At 40.2% G+C, this 25,028-nt stretch overlaps 3 protein-coding genes and 4 non-coding genes across 9 annotated transcripts in view; all 7 read left to right on the top strand.

Annotated features, from left to right (window-relative positions):
- The first annotated feature begins 1,908 nt into the window (after positions 1-1,908).
- Positions 1,909-7,377, top strand: rpl10 (ribosomal protein L10). The gene is made up of 6 exons (XM_054608743.1): positions 1,909-2,048; positions 3,247-3,305; positions 4,143-4,250; positions 5,641-5,779; positions 6,641-6,803; positions 7,169-7,377. The coding sequence occupies exons 1-6, from the start codon at positions 2,026-2,028 to the stop codon at positions 7,322-7,324; spliced, it is 648 nt and encodes a 215-aa protein (XP_054464718.1). The 5' UTR covers positions 1,909-2,025; the 3' UTR covers positions 7,325-7,377.
- On the top strand, positions 2,490-2,622 carry LOC129100429 (small nucleolar RNA SNORA70). Its single transcript, XR_008531663.1, has one exon. It is a non-coding gene; the product is annotated as a small nucleolar RNA SNORA70 (small nucleolar RNA).
- On the top strand, positions 3,842-3,974 carry LOC129100441 (small nucleolar RNA SNORA70). The gene has a single exon (XR_008531675.1). It is a non-coding gene; the product is annotated as a small nucleolar RNA SNORA70 (small nucleolar RNA).
- On the top strand, positions 6,299-6,431 carry LOC129100440 (small nucleolar RNA SNORA70). The gene has a single exon (XR_008531674.1). It is a non-coding gene; the product is annotated as a small nucleolar RNA SNORA70 (small nucleolar RNA).
- On the top strand, positions 6,896-7,028 carry LOC129100439 (small nucleolar RNA SNORA70). The gene has a single exon (XR_008531673.1). It is a non-coding gene; the product is annotated as a small nucleolar RNA SNORA70 (small nucleolar RNA).
- A 4,053-nt stretch (positions 7,378-11,430) lies between the features above and the next one.
- Positions 11,431-18,496, top strand: dnase1l1 (deoxyribonuclease I-like 1). Its single transcript, XM_054609146.1, has 9 exons — positions 11,431-11,504; positions 12,641-12,811; positions 13,280-13,368; positions 14,121-14,210; positions 14,299-14,411; positions 14,513-14,625; positions 14,841-14,998; positions 15,494-15,590; positions 15,704-18,496. The coding sequence occupies exons 2-9, from the start codon at positions 12,650-12,652 to the stop codon at positions 15,839-15,841; spliced, it is 960 nt and encodes a 319-aa protein (XP_054465121.1). The 5' UTR covers positions 11,431-11,504; positions 12,641-12,649; the 3' UTR covers positions 15,842-18,496.
- Positions 18,497-24,887: 6,391 nt separating this feature from the next.
- Positions 24,888-25,028, top strand: part of prkcz (protein kinase C, zeta) — a 111,822-nt gene continuing 111,681 nt past the window's right edge. Inside the window, exon 1 of one of the 3 annotated variants that reach the window (XM_054609569.1) lies at positions 24,888-24,964. In XM_054609569.1, the coding sequence (XP_054465544.1) occupies positions 24,888-24,964 (77 nt within the window). The remainder of the gene's footprint in view (positions 24,965-25,028) is intronic. The other 2 variants (XM_054609572.1, XM_054609571.1) reach the window with 2 other exon arrangements.

Raw genomic sequence — 25,028 nt, 5'->3', positions numbered from 1 at the left:
TAGCACTGCCTTTAATATTTGAGGTAAGGGGACCAAGCAGTGGCTGGACTTGATTACGGAGGTGCTCAGGGCCGATGATTAGCACCTCTGTTTTGTCAGATTTTAACTGCAAAAAGTTTTGTGACATCCAGTCTCTCACATCATCTATGCAGCTCTGTAGTTTGGCTAGCTTGCTGTAATCAGAGGGTTTAATTGAGAGATATAACTGTGTATCATCTGCATAACAGTGAAATGCGATATTATTGCTGAATAATATGCCCTGGCCTAATGGAAGCATATACAGAGAGAAAAGAAGTGGTCCAAGAATGGATCCTTGAGGTATGCCACATGTTGTCTGTGCAATAGATGAGATAAATGAATCGATTGAGACATAACATTTTCTGTTTGACAGATAGGAAGCAAACCACTCCGAACGCTGCGCTAAGGTCAAGCAGCACCAGTACCGAACAGTGTCCAGAGCCTGCAGCCATTAGTAAGTAATTTGTAACCCTTAGAAGAGCTGTTTTGGTACTGTGTAGCTTGCGAAATCCTGATTGAATTTTTTCAAAAATGCTGTTGGTATGTAGTGTTTCCAGCAGGTGTCCTAAAACCAGTTTTTGAAGAATTTTTAGAAATGAAGGACAATTTTAAGATTGGTCTAAAAAAATAAATGAACTGATGGATCAAAGCCAGGTCCTTTTTGAATACAGGCTATTTTTAAATAATCTTGGACAAATCCAAAGCAAAGGGAACTGTTTAAAATTTGGAGAAGAGTAGGGCCTACTCTGAACAGTTTTGCTGGAATGATATCCAGATGACTGTATGTGGGTTTTATATGGGAAACAGTGTCGGTCAAAGTTTCCATATCAACTGGCTGAAAGGTGTCTAGCAAATGCGGACATGGGCAAGGAAGAAACAGGGGAGAAGCTGGAAAGGCGATTTTTGCTCGAATTTGGTGAATTTTGTTGAGAAAGAAGGATAGAAATTTCTCACAATCTGCAGCAGAAGAAGCTGAAGGACTCGAAGTGGGAGGTTTGACAAGCTGATTAATAGTCGAAAATAAAAATTTGGAATTGTGCTGATTGGTGGTTATTAACTCAGAGAAATATTGGTCTCTTGCCTCTTTTATTTTTTGATTGTAGATGATCATTTGGTCTTTCATTTGTAGGTAGTAGACCTGGAGTTTGCTTGTCCTCCATTTCCGTTCTTTCCTCCTGCAAGCCCTTTTTGATAGTACTTTGTTGCTTTCCACCACTGGCAACCTTAACTTAGCACACAGCCGTATTAATGTTATTTAATACATTTTGACATTTCAGTGTAGCATGTAAACGTTATATAGCCTATTGAAGTTATGCCGAAAATGGTTATATTCAGTGGCCTAATATTTCAGAAATATTTTGTATCAGTCTGTTTATCTTTTTTGCAGTTTGTCTAAACAAGGAATTAATCAGTTGGTCTACATTTTGTAGTGCAAAGCAAAGGTCACAGCTCAAATTTCAGGATAAGGTGGACCGCACTGGTCTATTGTAATTACTATGTAGGAGTTGAAATGTGTCTGTTGTAGGAGATGGATATTTATATTTTAATGTAATATCTGTGTTTATCAAAATGTTTGAACATCCAAAATGTTTGAACATCCAATGTTTGGATGTAAAGTAGACGCCATGGCAGTCTCGCAAAGTGTTTTCGCATAAAAACTACACTTCCCAGCATTCCACGGAAACAGTGAGATTGGTATTATATCATCTTACAACGATATTTTTAAATATATTATTGTACAAAAGCTTTTTTTTATCACCAAAATACCTGCTGAAACAAAAAGGAACACGTTAATAAATATAAAATATATTTTTACCACAGGCGGCTCTTGTCCTTATGACGGAGCGGAAGTGAGCTCGTCTTCCTTTCCTCCATTAGGTGAGTACGTGGTGGGAGCGCGTTTTCTCCGGCTCTCCGTAAAATAGACGGATTTAAAGTTCTATTAACTAAATATCGGCCTCGGTTCAACTAAACGATACCCTTTTTGTTCATTTATAGATCGCAACCATGGGCCGCCGACCAGCCCGCTGGTAAGTCCTGTCCTACAACACTTCAGCTCAGGGCCGGTTTAGTCCTCGCTCGAGGAAAATGGCAGCTGCCCCGTCTCTCACCATGTGCACGCTGCTAGCATTCTGACTAGCATTGTCGACACTTGTAGACTGCTGTGTCTTTGTAGTATTAGGGAGAGAAAAAAGTGTCTACTACATAGTATGTATGGCAGTAAGTGCTCGTGTTTAACAGCAATGTTAGGGATGTCACTCACACTTAGCGCGGACGGTAGCTTGGTGAGAGCGGCTTGAGCTAACGTCATTTAGCATTAGGCTAGCGCTAGCACACTATAGCACGCTAGTAGCATTTACAGCATCTGTGGTGGTGACTTCATGGACCTTTTCCAACCTGAATTTTTTTTATTTATTTTTTGATCAGAAAGTTATTGTATGTTGGGAAAAAAAAGTCCATCATTGATAACCCTGCAGCTTATTAAGCCGACCAGTTGTGCTCATGTGCGTTTCTGGTGTGCAATGGCTGCAGACAGTAACTCTGTGGTTGTGTATGTTCTCAGCTGGGAGGTGCTGAATGCTTTAAGGGACCACTGAGACAAAATGCTATTTTTTTTTTTCTATAGATAAGTGATAAAAGATAATCCACTGCCTTATGCTTATGTGTTGTGTAAGTCACACTGGTATGGATGTTTGACTAGAAGTCCGACATCCATACCAGTCTGTAGAAAGGTTGATCCATTAAATAGTTTTACTATCCTGACTCAGTGCATCAGTGTTAATTATTCACATGGCTGTTGATATTGTCATTCAGTCACTGCCATGACACGGCCAAAACCACTAACGAAGGGTGTGTAATAATTCAAAGCCTGATGTATCTTATTCCTCTGTATCAAAGAGCTCCACTGTTGTCCAGAACAAACTAGTTTTCCTTTAATCCCTCAAATGCTCTTCTGCTGCTGGAAAAAGCAAGCATAGATTTATATTAATCTGCAGCTGTAAATAGTCCCTAGCAAATGCAGGGTTTTCTCCTGCTAAAGTAATGTTGGCTTAAACCAATAATGAGCAGCTGTTTTAGGTAATAAATTAAATTGCAACTATTTATCGGTTTCTGAGCCACAGACGGGGCATTACTAACAATAAAAACAAACAAACATACTATTCAATGTGTTGTAGCTGAAGTCTGAGTTGTATGGGTAAATGTTAACATTTAACACTGTCTCCACAGCTACCGCTACTGCAAGAACAAGCCCTACCCCAAGTCACGTTTCTGCAGGGGTGTGCCTGGTAAGCTGTTTTCATACTTAACTTAAAGTGGCCCTATTATGCTTTTCCACTTTTTCCCTCTTTAGTGTGTTATATATATATTTTTGTACATGTAAAAGGTACGTAGAGTGTAAAACCTGAAGTCCACGCCTAAAAGGAGTTACCCTCCCCCTCCTGAAACGGCTCCATTGAATTCTCTCCATCACTTCCGTAACTTTATGAGGTCACAATGTTAAGGAAGTGATGTAAAACTCATTCTGGCTAGTTTTGGCCCTCAAACAAGAGACTAGAAAGAGTTTTTGAAATATTGACCAATCACAACAGAGCGGGCTAGCTAACCTATCAGAGCAGACTTTGCTTTCTGGAGGGAGGAGCCAGCGCTACAACTGAGCGTTTCAGAGAGGGTGAGAAGAGGTGCTGCAGGACAGCCAGGATGAGAAAAACAAGGCGGATTATGAGCATTAACGCATGTAAACATGTTGTAACTGTAACTTGAGGTAAAAAGTCATTTTGATCAGAAAGTTATTGTATGTTGCAAAAGTCTGTCATTGATAACCCTGCAGCTTATTAAGCCGACCAGTTGTGCTCATGTGCGTTTCTGGTGTGCAATGGCTGCAGACAGTAACTCTGTGGTTGTGTATGTTCTCAGCTGGGAGGTGCTGAATGCTTTAAGGGACCACTGAGACAAAATTGTAATTTTTTGCCATAGATAAGTGATGATAGATAATCCACTGCCTTATGCTTATGTGTTGTGTAAGTCACACTGGTATGGATGTCTGACTAGATGTTGTAGAAAGTTTAATCCATTAAATGTGTCTATTGCTTTTTTTTAACGCCTGGGTTTCCCTTTTTGTGTAGATCCCAAAATCAGGATCTTCGACTTGGGCAGAAAGAAGGCCAAGGTAGATGAGTTCCCCCTTTGTGGTCACATGGTCTCTGATGAGTACGAACAGCTGTCTTCTGAAGGTAAGGAGACGAGGAGCAATGACCAAACATCATTTTATGAGTATTTTAAATGGGCTGCTATTATGTGGGGACCCCCCCCCCAAAATCACATCACATGGTAGCACATACAAGTTGGATGGCATTATATTATTCTATATCATTTTGTCATCTCTAAGCCTGTTGGATGATTTCATAGATGAGTTCTAACAATAGGCTGCTCGTCTTTAAAATCAGACTTCCACAGAGAGGAACATAATGATCTGTAGATTAGAGTTAACACCTTAAATTATTCTTACTGGCAGACGGTTTGTGACTTATTAAATAACCATTAAAGCTCCATCCTACCTTCACCCTGAGTAGAGCCAGGATAACTAAAAACACGTGTGGGTGAACATACATAGGCTAACAGGAGTCACGGTCTCAATGTGAGAGAAAAAAACTTACATCTATAGGTGGTGTGTACATTCATGTGGTATATATGTGCACATGCAGTTGTAGGGAAGTTTAAAAGGGTTCATTTTTGTGCGTTTGTATGCGGGCTCTGTAAATGCATAGATTTACAGTATGCATGTGTCTGCAGCGGAATCTGTAGATACTGGGAGGAAGATGTATCTGTCTATTAAATTGTTATGAATGTTGTGGAGATTGGGTTGTGGGTGGGTTAGCTGTGGCTGCAGCATGGAGTAAAGCAGTTTGTCAACACGCTCCAGTCGTGTACTGAAGTCAATGTTTGTTCATCCACCTGAGGATACACTCTATAAAGAAATAACTAGAGGTGCACTAATTGCAATTTTCTTTGCCAATTCTTAAAGAGTCTGACCTGATTCAGATTTTTGTTTTTTCCCCCCAAGGATTCTAAATGACAGCAAAGCTCCAGACTGAAGTTTTTACCTTACTGTCCCAGAAATAATTTCAACTTTCCCAAAATCGATGTCAATAGTCAAAAATTCCAAATGTTATCCTTTTACTTGGTTTCCCGTAGTCTTAATTGGCATTAAAACACATTTTTGGCACGAGTAGTTTAAATTGTGTTATAAGCTGCTTAAAGCTAGTCCTTTAATATCTATTTTGCTGTAAAAACATGACCTTCAAAGGACTGCATAATACAATATTCTCACCAACTACATTTAACTGGATTACTCTTGAACATAATTGATGATTCTCTAATAGTCATTTTTAGAGAGAAGAGCTTAAACGTGTCTTAATTAAGTCAATGTAAACCATCGAGCCGTGCATCTCTAGAAATGACCACCCCTACCTTGTCGATTAACCGAGGCTCAGAGGAGGTCCACTAAAAGAGAAACTGACCGTCCACTAATGCTGGAATTGTCTTTAAAAAAACTGTCTCTGAAGTTGAAACACTAATGTCGGTTTGATTCTGACTAACCTCCCCTCCATCACCCCCTTGTAGCTCTGGAGGCTGCCCGTATCTGTGCCAACAAGTACATGGTGAAGACCTGCGGTAAGGATGGTTTCCACATCCGCATGCGTCTGCATCCCTTCCACGTGATCCGCATCAACAAAATGTTGTCCTGTGCTGGAGCTGATAGGTGAGTCTGATGGACTGACATCAAATCATCATCACAGAGAGGCCGGGCTAGAGGTTTAGAATGACTGTGCATTTTGCCAAGAGGCATTGTTGCACTGGGCTGATCAGGTGACTGTGAACTTGATGAAACAACAAAAGAGACGAGGAAGAGTTTTTTGAAATGTGAAATATATAGCAAGCGCTACAACAGAGCATTTCAGAGAGAGGGTGAGAAGAGGTGCTGCAGGACAGCCAGGATGAGAAAAACAAGGCGGATTATGAGCATTAACGCATGTAAACATGTTGTAACTGTAACTTGAGATAAAATATGCACCTGGAAAATAACATAATAGGGCCTGTTTAACATCAATACTGTTGTGAAAATGTATGAAGTTTGTTCAACAGCATGTTTTAGCAGTAAAGTTACTGAATAAGTAAGTTTTCAAGGTCTTGTCTGCTTGAAATCGCAGCTGCCTTGTTGGGCCTTAGATTTTTTGATCAGAAAGTTATTGTATGTTGCAAAAGTCCATCATTGATAACCCTGCAGCTTATTAAGCCGACCAGTTGTGCTCATGTGCGTTTCTGGTGTGCAATGGCTGCAGACAGTAACTCTGTGGTTGTGTATGTTCTCAGCTGGGAGGTGCTGAATGCTTTAAGGGACCACTGAGACAAAATGCTATCTTTTTCCATAGATGAGTGATGATAGATAATGATCACTTAGCATTGTTGCACTGGGCTGATCAGGTGACTGTGAACTTAATGAAAGATGAACATTTACTGAAGGTTTTGGAGCCAAATCGAGAGGATTGTTTTTTAATACCATCTTGTGTATTAATTCTAAATGTATAATCATATTTGCTTTGTTCTCCTCTCTGATCCTCAGGCTCCAGACTGGGATGCGCGGTGCTTTTGGTAAACCCCAGGGCACCGTGGCCCGTGTGCACATTGGTCAGGTGATCATGTCTGTGCGTACAAAGGCCGCAAACAAGGAGCACGTGGTGGAGGCTCTGCGCAGAGCTAAGTTCAAGTTCCCCGGACGCCAGAAGGTAAACCAGCCCGTCCCTTTACTGTCACTTGTGTTGAGGAGAAAAATATCAGCTGAGTCGACCCGCTTCCGTAGCGGTGTCACGGCACAGCTCTGCAGCTTATTAAGCCGACCAGTTGTGCTCATGTGCGTTTCTGGTGTGCAATGGCTGCAGACAGTAACTCTGTGGTTGTGTATGTTCTCAGCTGGGAGGTGCTGAATGCTTTAAGGGACCACTGAGACAAAACGATGTCTTTCTTAAGGGCCTTTCTCCGGCTTTATTTTGTCAATTGAATCCAGCTGCACTTTGTTTTGTTTTTATAACTATCATTTTTTATTATTTGTAAGTCTGAATTGACTAAATACTGTCATTGTTCTCACCTTCAGATCCATATTTCCAAGAAATACGGCTTCACAAAGTTCAACGCCGACGAGTTTGACGAGATGATGGCTGAGAAGCGTCTGATCTCAGACGGCTGTGGGGTGAAGTACATCCCCAGCAGAGGCCCTCTGACCCGCTGGAAGGCCCTGCACGCCAACTAGAGAGGCTGCAGCATCTGTGTCAGACTACCAATAAAAGCTGGTTTGATTAGAAACGTGGTTGTGGCTTTCATTCAGATTTATTTCACAGGTACAACAGGTGACCATTCCCAATCCTGGGCTGTGTCTCTATTTGGTTAGTTCCCTTCCATGGAGTACACTGTGTACGCTATGCACCCAATTGCCTACTCTGTGAATTTTGACAGCTTACTGTTGTCTCAAATCAAACCCAGCTGTTGTGCACTCACAGGGAAGGAGGATCGACACGGTTGGCTATTGTTTGCAGTAACAAATCCTTACAGACTGAGCTTAACTCAAACGGTGCAATTGGCTTCCATCAGACACAGACAGTAAAGGTTGTACAGATAAAAAGATTTTAAGGTGAGTCACAGATTTCCCTAAATGGGCTGCACCATCTGTACATAACAGAACATCTGATCATAGACAAATGTTTAAAGTCGTTGCCCATGAAGCATTTAACCCTTCAGACTTCATGTTCTCATTTACACATAACATGTTTTACATTTATAAAGCTTATTTATATCAAACGATATAATAATTTGGGGGAATAAGTCGACAAAGTGAAAGCAAATGTAAAACTCAAAGAATGCAAGGATTGACATTATTTTACGGTTTACACACCTAAAAATATCGGTGCATGTTTGACCCCGCTTTAGTTCACAGGGTTGGGAGTTAAAGTTGGGAACCATTTAGTCTTTGGTTGTAGATCAAGATGGGAAGTCTTCATACTGTAAATAGGACACACTGACATCCTGTTACTCATTCATAACATACTGTATCTTCTGATGGATATTAGGATATATATATTAGGAAATGTAAAAGTCTTAAATAGAACTGAAAATCAGGAACGTTTTTTCTTTTTACACACTGGTCAATAAAGCAGTTTGCTTAATGTTTAATTTCTGTCAACAGCAAATAATTCACAACTTAAAGATGTTGGCCACGTCTAATAAACTAATATTAATGATCTTTGTTACCTTTTTAAAGGAATATGTTTGCAGTATCTCAAATACAATCAACCACATTTTATGTTTGACTGAATGAACATGAGCCCCTAATATACCATCTAATATGAAATTATACAGTTTAAATGCACACTTCAGTAAAGGCTCTGAATACTTCCTCCATCACCAGGTAAGTGACTTCTTGTTGGACATGTAGTCCGCCTGTATGAGGAGACTCGTGTAGACAACCTCCACTGAATAAAGCTGGCTTTACTTGGACTTGGTTAGTTTAGCACATTGTTTTTGAACAATGCAAACTTTAATGAAGTGGTCAGAATAATATATTATTCCAAATCTTTCAGAAAACTTTGTTTAACACTTAGACGTATACAGAGGACCGACTGTGTGCAGCACTCGTCACTGTATGGAAGCAGACTGTGCACTAAACGGCACATCCATGGACAGCTGTGGGCTCGAGATAATTGTTGGGGGGGGTGGAGCTCCAATGGGCAGAAGTAACCGCCGCCATCCGACTCTTCCTCACCTCCCTGCTCTTCCTCACCTCACTGTGGCTGTCTGAGGGTTTCCAGTGTTGTCTACAACCCACTCCAACATTCACCAGCAAACCTGTCCTGGCTTTGTCTTAATGGTATCCAGCATCATTCCCATTGAGGCAATCATACACATAAGGTACATACAGTATTAATATTGAACACCCAAAGGTAAATAAGAAGCAAACACACATGCAGTTAACAAAGTTAATTAATCCCGATGTCACCAACTTATTCTGGCCAGAATACGATCAGAGCATCAAACCCAGCAGGCGGAATCATTAGCATGTTTGTCTGACATGACCGGAATAATTGGTGAGATTGAGATTAGTCAACTTTTTAAAATATGGACAGAGGGACAGACTTTATCGTCCCAGAGGCGACATATGTCTTTGGCACAGCTACAGTCTGTCGCTTTAAGTAAAAAAAAAACACAGAACAAAAGCAACATGAATGAAGCAACCATTTCAAAATGAAGGGACATCTGACATTGACCTCATGGCTGAATGAAGATCTGGTGTATTTGTTACACGTTGAGTAATAAATGGTGTTCATGAGAGTCTGCAGTGATTCTGGCTGCCTGTTTCATCAGTGCCTGCTCGTACAGGACCTGCATGGACTTACAGTCCTGCTTCACCACCACCTTCATACCCGTTATGTGCGTACTGGTAAACCTGCTTTTTAATGGCACTGCGACCACACTGTGGTTCCATAAGTTCTGCTCTGTAGGATTTCCTGGTAGAACATCAGCCTGATCTCTGCTGCAGTCTGTAGAACAGGTCATCACTGTGCGTTTTTGTTTTAGTAGAGCAGGTTGTCTACGAGGACACCTCATTGTCTGGCCATGGTGTCATGGTCAGACTCTTGCCTCCATTGAAGGACCATCTCCTGTGTTTTGGTGGTGTTTGAAGGAAGGTGGTGACTGATGAAGGAGTCTTGTCTCATCGTGGCTCACAGAAGGCTCCATGCTGTGTCTGATCTCTCTCTGCATCCATCTACCTTCACCGGCTGTGTTCTGTTTGGGTATTTTGTTGTCCTTTAGAGACCAAACTTCAACCCAGTAGTAATCTGTCCTTCCAGAATTTAGCTGAGATGAATCGGCACAGCAATTCACATACACCAATTATAGAATTTCTCAATTTAATATGACATTACTGCCTTTTAGAAGAGATGTACTTTTGACTTCTCAGTCTGCTTTGCCTTTCTCCTAGCGCCCTCTGCTGGTGTGTTGTGACGAGGGTCCCTTTGTCATGATTCATCTCACGGGACGTTTGACATCTCGATGGAATAATGATTATACGTTAGCACCTGTAAAGAATGTCATTGTTCTGTGGATAACATTATCTCCTCATTCTCCATCCAACCCGGTTAGATCTAACACATTCTCTTATCCTCTACATCTGTGATTGGTGTTGACAGAACATTTTACACAGCACCTCCTCTCCCAAGTCCCTTATTTGATTTCGGTTGGGTTTTTGTTTGATGGCTAAAATCCAAGCAGTTGTTTGCATGCAGTATAAATGTGTTATTTTTGCCTATTCTAAAAACAATGTATTGAATATTGTCTGCTTCTGCATTTCTCCATCATAGTGTTCTAAGCCCTTTTACATAACCTTCAACCTTTGAATGGGCACCATACGAAAGTGAACCTTTATTTCAGATGAATGAGCAAATATGCATCTCAAATTATTCTGCATGTTCTCAGCTTTCAGATGATGAACACCACTTCTATGAGGCATCACTGCTGACCTGCTATCTCCCCCTAGAAAAAGACAGAAATGCTATCTGGGTTAAAGTCTCACAGTTGGATTTACTAAATTAATCCAAACCCGGTGTCGATGATGATCATGATTATTTTAATAACATTATTGTTATTATTGTATTCATTTATTATTGGAGTTAAATAACATGTGATCCTAAATCTTCTGTCTGATTCAGTTCTTCCTTCATTAGATGGAAACACATGAGTAATAGGCTCAATTTAGAGAGACCCCACCCTGTTTCCTTCCTAACTACTCTTAACTTCCTCCACCCTTTTCCTTCACGACCGTTTCTTTCAAACTGAACAGTAGGTGGAGACAAGTTTGAACACACAGCCCCGCTCTGCAGTAACTCCCGCTTTCCACCACGTTTGACTCACTAAGTTTCACGCTCTCTTTTTCTTGTGATACCAATCTAAAGTACGCATGTCTATGATGATTGTGAGAGAAAGAAAGAGGAAACATGGACTTTGTTTTCACACTGAAGTAAGAATAAAGAGAACTGAAACATAAAACCACATTTTTTTTACATGTTGCTATGTTGGATTAGCAGTTTGTTAACAGACACAATGAAACACCAAATCTCTTTTATATAATCATGTATTTTTTGTAATTCTTTTCTGACATTTATCATGTTACATGAATGCTGATATCTACACTCCACTTGTCTTTATATGAATGCCACAGTGAGAACAGCTTTGGAGGTTTTGAATATGAAATCAGAATAAAAGAAACAAAAGTGAAAAACCTGATTTCTCTTGACTTATTAACTGAGTAAACTCTGGTCAGCAGAGTGAGTATCTGCAGTCGGATAAATCCCTCCCACAGGAAACACAGCTGCCAGACCAGCTTCAAGTTTCACCAGAGAGGAGGTGTAGAAACAAACAAGCCCAGAACTAACGAGCTGGTAAGTCGCTGTTTCTCTAACGTGACTCTGACCTTTATTCTTTAAAAGGGATACAAATCTCTACTGGGGAATGTAACCTGAGACATCTGTTTGTTAGGAATTTGTGTGTGTGTGTGTGTGTGTGTGTGTGTGTGTGTGTGTGTGTGTGTTTGAGACTATGACAGAGACAGAATACTACAAACAGAACTAATGCTCCACTGTGCCTGTGTTTATAGTTTACCAGGGGATAAATCATAGGAGTGTTTTTAACAGGGTCGTCCATGCTGACACAACTCACATATTAACCGCTTTACGCATTTATGTAATGTTAAGTGTGTGCTGGAGCAGCTGTCAAACCCACAGCGGAACACTAAGGATTCCCCATGTTTACCATGACATGTTGGTTTTACCCCTGACAACCTTAAGTAAGCAGAGCAGTATCTGAAGCCTCTGCTGCCCTTTGAACTCTCACACTGCCTGACTGTGTGCGGTAGGAATGAAACCATCTCTTGTATCTTGTTGTGTGTGTGTGTGTGTGTGTGTGTGTGTGTGTGTGTGTGTGTCTGTGTGTGTGTGTGTGATAGCAGTGCGTGGGCTTTTTCACAGCTGGGTTTGGCTGCTAATTCTAAAGCTCAATAAATACAACTATTACAGTTATTGAGATTATAATAATCAGAAATAGATGTTTTTAAAATGAAATTATCATCAGCTTGTCAAAACACACAAAACAAACATTGGAATCCATTTCCTGAATGGCGTCATCTGAGAATGAAACACTAAAATAAAAAAACAGCAACCTGTACAACAACCTGTCAGCTTGTACATGAAAACAAATGATAAGAATTTTGGTTGAAAATAAATGATACAAATGTATTTATTTTAGAGATATGAACATCTGCGCCTATATCACTGACCAAATACCAGCAAACATATGAATGTAATATCTGTTTTTATTTTAAAAAGGTAATGTTACTGTAACATTTTGAGACATTTGCCTCACATATTCATTGGAGGTGAGGCTTCTATTTCTCATTTCAGTCTGGTGGGACGTTTGCTCTTGTCCAGATGTGTACAGTGCATGCAGTCCACAGTGTTTTTACAGTTACTGTTTAACCAAATCAGATTTTCTTCACACACATGTTCACCGTCTGTTGCAGCTCTGTACCATGAGGTCCTCATCCCTCCTCCTCCTCCTCCTCCTCACCTTCCTCGTGGGTGTGTGTAATATTCAAGGAGCCTCAGAATCTTTTAGAATCTGCGCCTTCAACCTCCAATCCTTTGGGGATTCCAAGTCCAAGAAGAACGATGTCATGCACACCCTCACCAGGGTAAGAAAAGACAAATGGGTTTTACTGAGATGTTTGACCTCTGTCTGGACCATCAGCGGGCAAATGTTTTTATGTACTTCCCTTTGAGCTTACTTTATTATTTAGTACTTACATTCTAAACAGACTATAAAATAAAGCAGTCCCTTGTTGACACCTTTTCACTGTAATTATAAAATAATCATTGGATGTATTATGTAGCATAACTTATTTGCTATATTCTACCAACACAATATATGCTATTAATAAGAAAAAATATATCCATCTGATTCTGAAACGTTGAGATGTCAAAGGTCAAGTGGGACCAATTGGCAGCGGGGCTAAGTGTCAGCAGCTCTCTTTCTCCATGGTCTATGTAGGCTGAATAGCATGGTATATAACATAGCTAGTATCCTCATACCCATAATGCAACATTCACTTCTGTGTGTCCCAATGAAAATCACCCGATCATTGCTGTGATCCGTGTTCCAGATCATCGCTCGCTGTGATGTATGTTTGCTTCAGGAAGTGAGAGACTCTCAAGCAAAAGCTGTACCAAAGCTGCTCAAAAGCCTTAACAGGTGATTAATGACACACACACACACACACACACACACACACACACACACACACACACACACACACACACACACACACACACACACACACACACACACACACACACACACACACACACACTCATACCACTGGAATTGGATGGCTGGGTAAAAAGTCCATGTCCACATTAACCCGTTTTTAGTTTCAAGTCTTCTTCAATACAGCATGATGTTCATTTAGTAAATTATGGTCCATTTAGACTCAAATAGACCATAAAGCAGGGTATGCTTTAGGGCGGGGCAACACAGTGATTGACAGGTCACTACCAGAGACGTACACGGCGTCTATAAGTCACTCCTCCACATGCTAAATATGGTAACTTACGTTAATTGGTTGCAAAACAAACAACATGGCGACGGCAACCCCCAACTCGAGGCTTCAAAACGGCAGTCCACAAACCAATGGGTGATGTCACGATGACTACGTCCAGCTCTTATATACAGTCTATAGTTTTAAGCCAACTTTCTGACATAATGCATTCCCTAACCCTCTTACCCGAACTTCACTCTAAGCTGACCCTTAAAACCAAACCTGAACCCTCAAACAGGCCTTTGACGGTCCTTCCCATAGTGACATGAACATCGCATGTACGAGAACACACCCGGTAAACAAAATAAGCAAACGTGACTGCACAGTCACATCAGTACAGTGAGACACAGAAACAGAAGTAGCTTGAGTTGCATCACTTCTCTGTCTCTGTCTCTTCCATATTCAGGTATGACCCTAAGCACGACTATGAAGCAGTGGCCAGTGAGAGACTGGGCAGGACTGCCTCGTACCAGGAGCAGTATGTGTTTGTCTACAGGTGAGCTGAACTCCTGTTACTTTGCAGCGCTTCACCAAATGTTAAGACAGGCGGTAATGTTTTATGTGAAACATCTGAACGTGTGCAGGACTGATACAGCGACTCTCACTGGTCAGTACCAGTACCCAGATGATCGACCAGGAGATGTGGATGCTTTCTCCAGAGAGCCTTTTGTTGTCCGCTTCAAAGCCCCAAAGACAGGTCAGTTCAGACACTCAGGATTCCACTCTAAGGTAATGAGAAGCATGGGGATGTTGAGCCACTTAACCACCTTCTGCTGCATCCTCCCTCTATATATTCAGCTATAAGAGAGTTTGTCCTCATACCTCAGCACACCACTCCAACCAACGCCACTAGAGAGCTGGATGCACTCTATGACGTATTGGAACATGTGAAGAAGATGTGGAAAACTGAGGTAAAAGCTCCTTTTGATGAATGTCAATGGTTACTAGACCTGTATGGAACAACATTTTTTTCAACATTCAGCCAATTAAGCTTTGGTTACGATCAATCATTGTTATTGTGCTCGTGTGTGTGTGTGTGTGTGTGTGTGTGTGTGTGTGTGTGTGTGTGTGTGTGTGTGTGTGTGTGTGTGTGTGTGTGTGTGTGTGTGTGTGTGTGTGAGAGCAGAATGTGATGCTTCTCGGAGACTTCAACGCTGACTGCGGCTATCTCGCTAAGAAGAACAGGAAGAACGTTCGCCTGATTACCGAGAAGGGCCTCTATTGGCTAATTCCAGAAAAAACCGACACCACTGTGAGATCGAGCACCTCCTGCACCTACGACAGGTGAACTCACACTCCTTAGAGGTGCAATGTGTAGGATCTGGTCATAATTTTAGTTTAAAACATTCCAACATTTTCAAGAGAATGTGAAGAGGTTCAACGTATTCTCATTCAATGGTTCGTATGAAATCTTACCAAGAGTTACTCCTCATTTTTCATGAGTTGAGTTACAATAACTACAGTAAATCAACGTTGACTTCTCGTTTCAAATGGGGAACCAACAGCAGTCTACTTGCTTGAAAGATGAGTGCTTGTTGGACCCATCCACCTCCACTTGTGGGTTTTTGCGTTGTTCATGCCTGACAAAGCTATTTCAAAGATGTCTATGTATTGTGTTGCAAAGATATCTACTGAAATTAGCTCATCTCCATTGAAAGTATCACCTTTTAAATGCTGGTTTGCCTTCGCTCAACATGTCCTCATATTTTGATTGATAAAAACTGAGAAAGCATCAGTAACATGTGTATTATGGTCTGTCCTGTCTACGTGATACAACAGGATCGTTGTGCATGGGGAAAGGTTTGCCAGAGCGATTGTGCCCCTTTCAGCCAGCTCATTTAACTTCCAGACGGAATACCGACTCACGGAGGAAAAGGTAACGGGCTGTGTGTCCGACTCAAATATGCAGATAACCCCCAACAATCTGAGTTCTGTTCTATAGATGTCTGCTAAGATTGCTAAACTGTTTCTTCTGTGCTTTCCTTTCAGGCCCTGGAGGTTAGTGACCATTACCCAGTGGAGGTCCTGCTGAAGAATATAGCAAGAGTCTCCTTTGATGCTGTCACTTCCAAGTACCTGTTTTTTTTTGCCCTCAGCCACCTTGTCTTCCAAATGTCGACATGGTAGTTTAATAATACCTATGTGGACTTTTGTCATCTCAGTCTGATGACAACCTCAGGACGGCTTCCTTCACGAACTGATCTGAATTTCATAATTCCCCAAGGTGGAAATCCAACATGCCAAATATCACTGATAACACTCCACGGGTTTGGCTCTCCATGTTGGGTTCAGGGTCAGGAAAAACAACAGAAAATGATCCATCTGTTGACATTTACCATTATGTAGCTTACCATTTTGCACTCCATGTGTTTCTGCGTAGGAGTATGGTTCTCGATACGACCTTCAGTGCAATAATAAAGCAGCAAACAGCTATTATCTATATAAAAGATATAGTGAATGTCATGTCTCCATGAGCTGAGATGAAGTCACTCCTACTGTGTGTGTGTGTTTTAGTCTGAGCTTCTTTGTGCTTCCTTAACGTAGCCGGTCCGGTCTGTGGCGTGCATGTGAATGTGGGTCATTTGCCCCACTGGCTACCTAATCGCCTTTTACAGCTGATGACGCTGTTCCGACTGCTTTCGTCGGCGTGGAAGCACAGCGCCCAAACGTGCATCGTTAGCCCTGTTAGCACCGTTAGCTACGAGTAGTTCATTTACTCCCTCAGTTGTACCCTGTTATTAAGCTACTCAGATAGAGTGTGTTTACAACACACAGATGGATGAACATAAACTATTATCCGACGCAACACATGAAGATTAAAAGTATTAAAGAATTAGAGGTGAAATACTGCCCCCTTTTTGCTCGGAGGCCAGGTATTTCATACTGCACCTTTAAGTACAGCACAAATTGAGGCACTGAAATAATTACATGGAGCACATGATTTACTAATGTGATGTAATAATTTATCAAATGATTTCTCTATAATATGTTGATGTTGTATATAGAAGTCATGCGCACACATTATTTGAGATTTTGTTTTTGTAATGTTTATATTTAATACATTTCATACACTCTGATGACTTCCTTTTAAGTCGACATTTATGAGAATAAGGAAGGCAAATTATGTCTAATAACCACAAACCAAACCGTGATATGTGTTCTGGCTGTGCGATCTTCCTCTCTTTCTTCTTCCCTCTTTTTCTCCTCATTGCAGTTTCTGTTTTATTTTTATTGTTTTTTTTAATATTCTCTTATTCTCTTATAACAAAGAGTTATTATTCCTGAAGTTCTGTTTTCTCTTTCTTTCCTAAGTGATCACTTTAAATTTAACACGAAAAAACAGCTTACTATTGTGAAACCATTTCACAGTGCTCCTGACTACAGAAGGAATACATGTCTGTATGTGATGCAATGTCAGAGCCAAACCTATGTTCTTTGTGATAAATAAGGATTATAAGAATAAAGAAAAATATGAAGATGAGCATACTTATTTAACTTCAGTCTTTGGCTGTGATTGCATTGCAAGTCAGAAAATCCTCTTATTTAGTTTCTTTAGTTGTGGAATGCAGGAATATATTTGTTCTGTTTTTCAATTTCAAGTCAGATCAAATGAAATTGTCAAGTTCTTACATGTAAAATGTATAAGCCTGAGTTCTTTAAGATATAAATGGTGAAACAACAATGTGCATGGTGGGGCTTGTCTGTATTTGTCCTCAACTGACTTGCATTTTTGTCTCTTCTGTCTAGTCTGATTGGACGGTTGCCCATTTCTACATGTAATCCTCTGTGTGTTTTTACCGTTGGTGGATCTCTGTTTGTGGCTGCTTCTGAAGTTTTCACACATGGTTGTTGTGTAACCGAATGACATTTGCAACCTTTTTCATTTAGCAGGTCTTATTTTCCACATGTTCTTTTACGGACGGCCAGTCACAGTTTTATTTTGACATGATTTACAGTCTGAAACATTTTAATTCTCTATTGTTTCATTGTTATGCTGTTGGTGTTGATGCATGGCATATTTGGCATATATATAAATATATATATATATATATATTTTTAATAAACAATGAATACAGGTATACAATGAAATACTCAGTGGACCAGTTGCCCCACAGAGGCAGGTTAGTAACAATCAACAGATACAGGATCAAGTCTTGAGATCTTATTAAAAAAGTGAAGTGACCATGATATCAACTGTGTCCCTAGTGCAACAACTACAGTTATACTAAAGCTGTTGGAAAAATACTGAAACTGATCCTCATACATTAATTAAATGTCCCATTTAAAATAGTTATCTTGTCTTATAACAAGGTCACCTGTGTTGAACACTTTTAATATGATAAGTGAGTCTCATGCTCCTTTACCCTTTGACAAGGTTCCATCCAGATATTGTTCATTTTGCAACATTCAAACTGTTACATTCTAAAATGTTGCTTATTTTTTTCATCTGTTCTATACTTGGAATCAGTGAAAGATTTCCAGGAACTAAACAGCTGACTGAAAAATGTTCCAGATTGAACATTCATCAAACCACTTTAGAACTGTGCAGGCCGGACCTCTAGTGGCTGAAGTCAGTATAACATGCTATCAAATAACACAACCTCTAATGTTTGGACTCACTCAGTAATATATTAATGTTATTAATTTAAGCTTTTACTTGAATTTTTTTAAATAATCAGGGTAGAAAAGGCTTCAGATATGTTCAGACATTATAGTGACACATGGATTGTAGATAAAACCAGGTGGACCCTCCTAAACCTTTGTACCTCTGTCATAAAGTTATTAAAACATGGCTTCAATGGATATAATTATTTTATAATAAAAATATTTTAAATGACCCAAATACTCTATACTTATTCTTATATCGTATATTTTAGGTTAATCTGAAGTTCTTGTCCACATTGGTAAAAATAAATCTTTTGCAATTTATATTTGTTTTATTTTTTTGGGAAATTGTTGGAAGTGACTGGGAACGGTTAGCATTATTTTTTAACTTCTTCAAAGAAAAAAGTATTAAAGGTACCAATGAGTTCAAAGGCTTACATTACTACACTCTAAAAATAAATTAAAGAATTAAAACGTTTCTACATACTAAAATAAACGAGTTCAAACTTAACTACAATATAAAAACAAATGAAAGAGTTCAAACTTATCTGGAAGTTAAAAATAAATGAAAGAGTTCAAACTTCTTGGGGTCAGTCTGGTTCAGTTTCACCCTTTAGATGTTCACAGTAGTTTGGGATAAATGTGTACGCATTATACTTGTAAATGTAATAATTTGACACAATAATTAAATTGTCTGACTGATGTCTGAGTAACATTATCTGAGATCAGAAGAAATTTAAACTCAGGTCAGGTTTAGATTATTTGTGATGAGTCTGCTAACAAAAGCAGGAGCCACTGCAGGACATCCCATAATCACCTAATTAACTAGTCAGTGCCACCTGGTGGACATCCAAGAGCTGCAGGGTTTCCCACAGTGTTGTATGTGAATCAAAGACCAACCACTGTAAACATCAGAGCAATGAGAACACGTGTCAACTAAAACACAGAACTTTGAGGGGATTCAACGACACATTTCATGAGTGTTCCGATTGTTAAGGCCCACGAAAACAGACTCAACTGATCAGCCAAACAATATACGGGCCAACCTGCAGGAGTCACATCTGGAAGTCAGTCTTGTAACACTCCCAGGCTTCTATCCACAATGCTCATCATGCAACCACTCTCACTGGTCTCTGAACTAGCAGTGGAACATCAAATGTACTGATCACAGATCAGCAGAGCAACACTCCTTGATCCATCAGCCCATTGAAGACCTGCAAACAGTCAGTGGGTCACCTGACTGCAGGACATACAGCCAGAGAAACTGAAGATATATGTGACTGCTGCTCCAGGAGAGGGACACGAACCAATATGAGGAATTAGAGGCAAAACCACATCTCAACGACTCTTGGCTGTGATGTAATTGGCTGCCATGGCAACACGGGAGAACAGAAAGTTAAACTGGATGTGCGGGAATGCAGCTGCATCTCCTGTGCAGGCTGCCGTCATGTCCTGGGTAACGCTTGGCACCTGGTTCTTCATGATGACTGTCTGACATCTGCATGATATCTCCTCAGGAGAGCAATGAGGTGTCCGTCTGTTCCACACTGCCAAAGAGACTTCAGTCAAACAATCACAGGACTTTCACCCAGGAGACCGTCGTTCATGTCCCCTGTGAAACCAAAAGTAGACGTTGACTTTACACCTTTAACATAACGCAAGAAAGTTCAACAAGGCTGGTTGTTATAGAGTGCTGCCAGAATGAGTCCTAAAACCCGGAAAGGGGTCAGCATTATTGCTCCACCAGTTCCCTCGTATCCAGATTGGTGTTCTTTTTTGATTGGTCTTTGGTTAGATGTCTGAAATCAGGTCTGTGGTAACACAAGCTGAAGAGATTTTAACGTCTTGTAAGTCAGTAAATACCCCCACAACGTCCTCACTAGAACACTAGTCCTCTTTAACCTTAGTGGTGGTGATGTGAAGTCATGTGCACTGGGTGTAGTTCCTTTATAGCCTGGTGTTAGCTTTTTACTTTACACTTCAAAAATCTTCAAATGCTGTTCATTTGTGAAGATTATCTTGATAGACAAAACGTGTTAGTATCATAAACGTTTGTTTGATACAGAGATCATTTTCTGCAATAATCCTAAATCTGATGGAAAAATCTCTTTTCTATTAGTCTTTTGATAACCGAACCAGTGCGATGCTAATTTGCTGTCCTGGTGTCACAAACCGGATGTGACAGCTTTCTTCATGTATGGTTTTGAGTGTTAATATTCCTTTAATCCTCCATTGATATTTTATAACACATAGCCTGCATATACTCACAGATAGTATGGACAATTACAATTATCAGGTATCAATGCACTACACTACAAACTAAAGATAATAAAAAAGTACTACCCTGAGCCTTCCGCTTAGCACTTATTGTATTCGTATTAGTTTGTTTCTGCACTATACTTTTGCTCTGGTTTATGCTTTTAGATGCTTGTTTAAGAAAGGAGATGCACTTATGACTTCTGGTGACTAGTAGTTCTCTTGAATACCTATGTTGAATACACTTCCTGTAAGTCGCTTTGGATAAAAGCGTCTGCTAAATGACTGTAATGTATGTGGGCGGCTGTGGCGTAGTGGAGAGCAAGGTAGTTCTCCATTCAGAGGATCGGTGGTTCGATACCCAGTCGATGTGCCCTTGGGCAAGACACTTAACCCCAAGTTGCTTGCCATCGGTGTGGACTGGATGTTGCATGAATGTTAGTTAGAGTCTGATGGTGGCACCTTGCATGGTAGCCTGTCATCAGTGTGTGAATGGGTGAATGATATGTAATATACTACTGACTTGTAAGTCGCTTTGGATAAAAGCGTCTGCTAAATGACTGTAATGTAATGTAATAATATTTAAAATAAGCTCAAATTCATAACACATTTTACAGGGTACACACTTTTATTTTTCTGAGCTCAGACACTGATTTTAAATAACAGGGACAGACTTCCTCCAAAGCTGGTACAAAAGAAAGTGGGTGAACCAGACCTCCGAACGTTTTCCCAACCGCACACAGTCGGAGTGAACACCATAGGACTGACACCATGGATGACAGGATCACTGGCGCTGATCAGTTCTCTATAATCTATAGACATAGGTATTTCATAGCGTGTCATGGCCACGGACCCTGCCCTTAAAGGACGCCTGGACAAACCGCCAGGGATCGCTTTCAAAAGACCCCCAAACCTCAGAGTCCTGCAGAACCAGGCAATCACAAACTGTGAAACCTCACTCGCAAGACCTTCTATCACCATAACCAAAAGAGTCCTGTGAACAATACTGTTGCCTCTCAGTCATATTGGAATCAAAAATGTCCAACTGCAGAGGAGGGGAGATATGTTTATATGCTTCTCTTGAAACATGAACTGTTCTGGATAACCACTAAAGACAGATCTTTTATTTAATTAGCAGAAATTCTTCCATGGTTCAAGATGTACATCTGCACCTTTGAGCCACAGGAGGGAGCTGTTGGCCTTCAGACTGGCTGCAGTCACTGCTGGGTAAACAGACTTTTAACTGCTGACAGCATCTGAAGCTGACTTGACTGGACCAACTCCTTTTTACAGCTCTGTGATTGAAGCCTGGAAGACCCTAAAGGTCACACAGGACCCTGACCCAGACTAGAAAAGTTGTTTTTTGAGGAGCTGCTGTTTTATCATGACACCAGGTTTTCCTCCTCTACATGAAGGACTAAGTTTATTGAGACTGGCTTCATTGACCTGGGCCATCTCACAAGAACATCTATAGAAACACTTTGGGGCATCACTTACGTCAGGACCTCCAAAGTAATGGTCTCAATGAGGACATAGACATCCACCCTTTGTTGTGAATCCCTAAACCCACTTCTTGTCAATTACATCTTCTGTGTATTACTTGTGCTGTGTGTGGTCTGTTGGTCTCTGGCTGTTAATATTGCACCTTATATATAATATCTATAAACATATTCTGCATTCACATGTAGAACCTGTAGGCAACAGGATGAGATGTTGGTATCAGAAATGTTCTGTTTCCCTTTGTAGTCTGAGTAGTATTGACCAATCACATTGAAGCAGTCTTTGGTTGAATGCAGGTAAACAGTCCTGGTGGAGAGCAGAAGAGGTGGAACACATTGGCCGAAATGTAATCTGTGAACCCACCTGTACCATCATCTCGGCAATAAACCGTTTCTGAATCTGGTTCTTAAATAAATAAACTATTTTCCACTCTGTGGCTAAATGTTTATTTTTTCCCCTCCAAGGTCATATTAAACCTGACAGCACTAAACCTGCCTTGAAAATGGATCAATAGAAACGGTTTAATGAAGCGATGAATGTGTTTGAAAGTAGAACCTTTATTGATTCTTCATAACAACAACAGTTTACTGAAGGTGGTGGCTTAATGCATCACTTTGCAAGATTTTATTTTCCAAAGAAGTTTAAACAAGTATACACTTACAATCAGCTTGCCACATTCAGCAACATTCACTTCAGGAATTGACATTTACACAGATGGCTGAAGTGATATTTTACGTGTAAAATATGACTTTGATATTTTACAGGTAATATTTTCTTATATTTTTTACATTACATATAAATTTAGTTAATTATGGAAAATAAATTCTTCTGCAGTTATTTTCTCCAACATTACGCAGATGACATTATCTTGTATCTGGTCTTGTGCCCAGTGCACATTTATAACCATTTGAGTTTATTTTAAATTAATTCAAGATTTACATTTATTTAAGAAAACAACAGTTAATAATGCCAGTCAGTTTGTCCTTTTTTAAAAAGGAAAAAATGAATGGCTAGCCCAGGCCTTTATGAAAATAAAAAGATATCTGGCATCAAAATACAGTTGGCTGAAAAACTTCTTTGCCAGATGGTGGTTGGCCGTATTTCTAATGAAATATATTTTAGACATGTTCCCTGGTTTGAGTTATTCTGTAAGCACTGTGCTGACATGGATGTGTCATGAGCAAATGTAAAGCAAAAGTATTTGACAGTTTAAGTTATCCATTAGCTTTCAAACTTAATGTTAGGTTAGCTCTAACCCTAGCTGTAACTGACACCAGCTGGGTCAAATAAGGTCAAAAAGGTTTTTAAAACAGAAAAGGAGAAAACTAAATTATAATATTACCTTTTTATTCTCTTAACTTGGGGTTGTGAAGTTCTGCAATCAGACATGGCAACCAACTGTTGCTCCATGTTACATCTGGCTAAAGCTTTAATGATGCTGAATGAGCTCAAGGTCAACTGTCAAACAGTGAGCTCTGGCTGGTGAAGATTTAACGTTGGAGAGGGGGACATGTCCATATAGATGAACTCTGTTGCCAAACGAGTTCACACAACGCTTAATAATCGCTGCAAGGGAAAGCTCTTTATATTTCACGGTATACCGGAGTCATGGTGTCTGTAGAAAGTGAAACGATGATGGTATACAGGTTCTGCATCGTCTTGAAGCCCTGTCTTGTTAAAGACTTTTATTATGTTAGTTGCGTTTGCTTTACATCATTCATATTCCTAAAGCAATTTGCTCTTCTGTTAATTCTATATAACTCCCAATCTGAATTTTAGATCAGGACTTTTTTTGTTGTGCAATATTTACGTGCCTACAATACAGATGAGTAATGAGGATTCTTTGAAGTTTTTTAAGATGATAATCATTCCAAACGAATTGTCAACACTTAATGCAATAAACCACAGCCTTCTGCCCTCCCCAAGGGAATGCTTGTCTGAATAGTGAATCACTCACCGATGTCTTTCTGAAGTTATTTATTAATTAACCAGCAGGTGGCCTCAAACACCTTGGATGTATAAAATACTGTATATTTATTCTGTTATGTATGGACCATTGAATTGTCCTATGTGGGTCCTCGTCAGAGAAAAGACGACACAGTTGGCTTTTCTCCATAAAGGCTTTTATTAAAACATAAAAAAATAAAACATAGTGTTAAACAAATACATCAACAAACTATTTCAGGGAGGGAAAAGAAAAGACCTCTAATGATGGAATTTGACAAGGATATTTTAATAAAAGAGAGTAAATATATACTATGATAAGTGTGGTAGACAGGCCACCTGTATGAGGAGAGGAGAGGAAAACCCCATCATACAACCTTCAACAAGTTCGTTATAAACTCCCTCTGAACTACCACACACCGAATGGTAGACGTTTTTGCAGACACGTCCCGTCAGGAACAGTGGGGACAGGTGAATTTGGATCCCGGTAACCATAGTGAACCATAAAACATGTGTCAAGTCGGCCAGACCTTGCGACCAAAGGTTATGAAGTTTTACTTTCAAAATAAAAGCGCTAGCCGTTTCACGTATCACAATTCAGAACAACTCTGTTGGTATTTGTTTTGTTTTGAAATACCAAACCGGAAACGGCTATGTCAAAACGTGCTGCTTTGACTACTCCTCCGCCAGAGGGACCCGCTATCGTTGACTTAACGAGAGAAACTTCACAGCAGCCCGACAAGTTTGCTTTTGGAGAGTATTTGGTTGAACGTTCCTCCCGGCTGTGTTACATAACGGCCCAATGTTATATTCACACGCCACCGGGTGATACGACTAGTCTGGGCCTGTTTTACACCAAAACTGTGCAATGCATATGTTAGCGTCGAACGGATCCATCATGGACCAGGACTCGGAGATGGTGAAAATTAAAGCACACTACTGCGGGTAAGTAGGTTATGGCACGGTAAGGAGACAGAGGAAGACGGGGGGAACACCTGTGGAGTGTCCG

The sequence above is a fragment of the Anoplopoma fimbria genome, chromosome 12 (assembly GCF_027596085.1).
Source record: "Anoplopoma fimbria isolate UVic2021 breed Golden Eagle Sablefish chromosome 12, Afim_UVic_2022, whole genome shotgun sequence".
Lineage (NCBI taxonomy): Eukaryota > Metazoa > Chordata > Actinopteri > Perciformes > Anoplopomatidae > Anoplopoma > Anoplopoma fimbria.
Note: the sequence above shows the minus strand (reverse complement) of the source record. Positions and strands in the feature narration are given on the sequence as shown.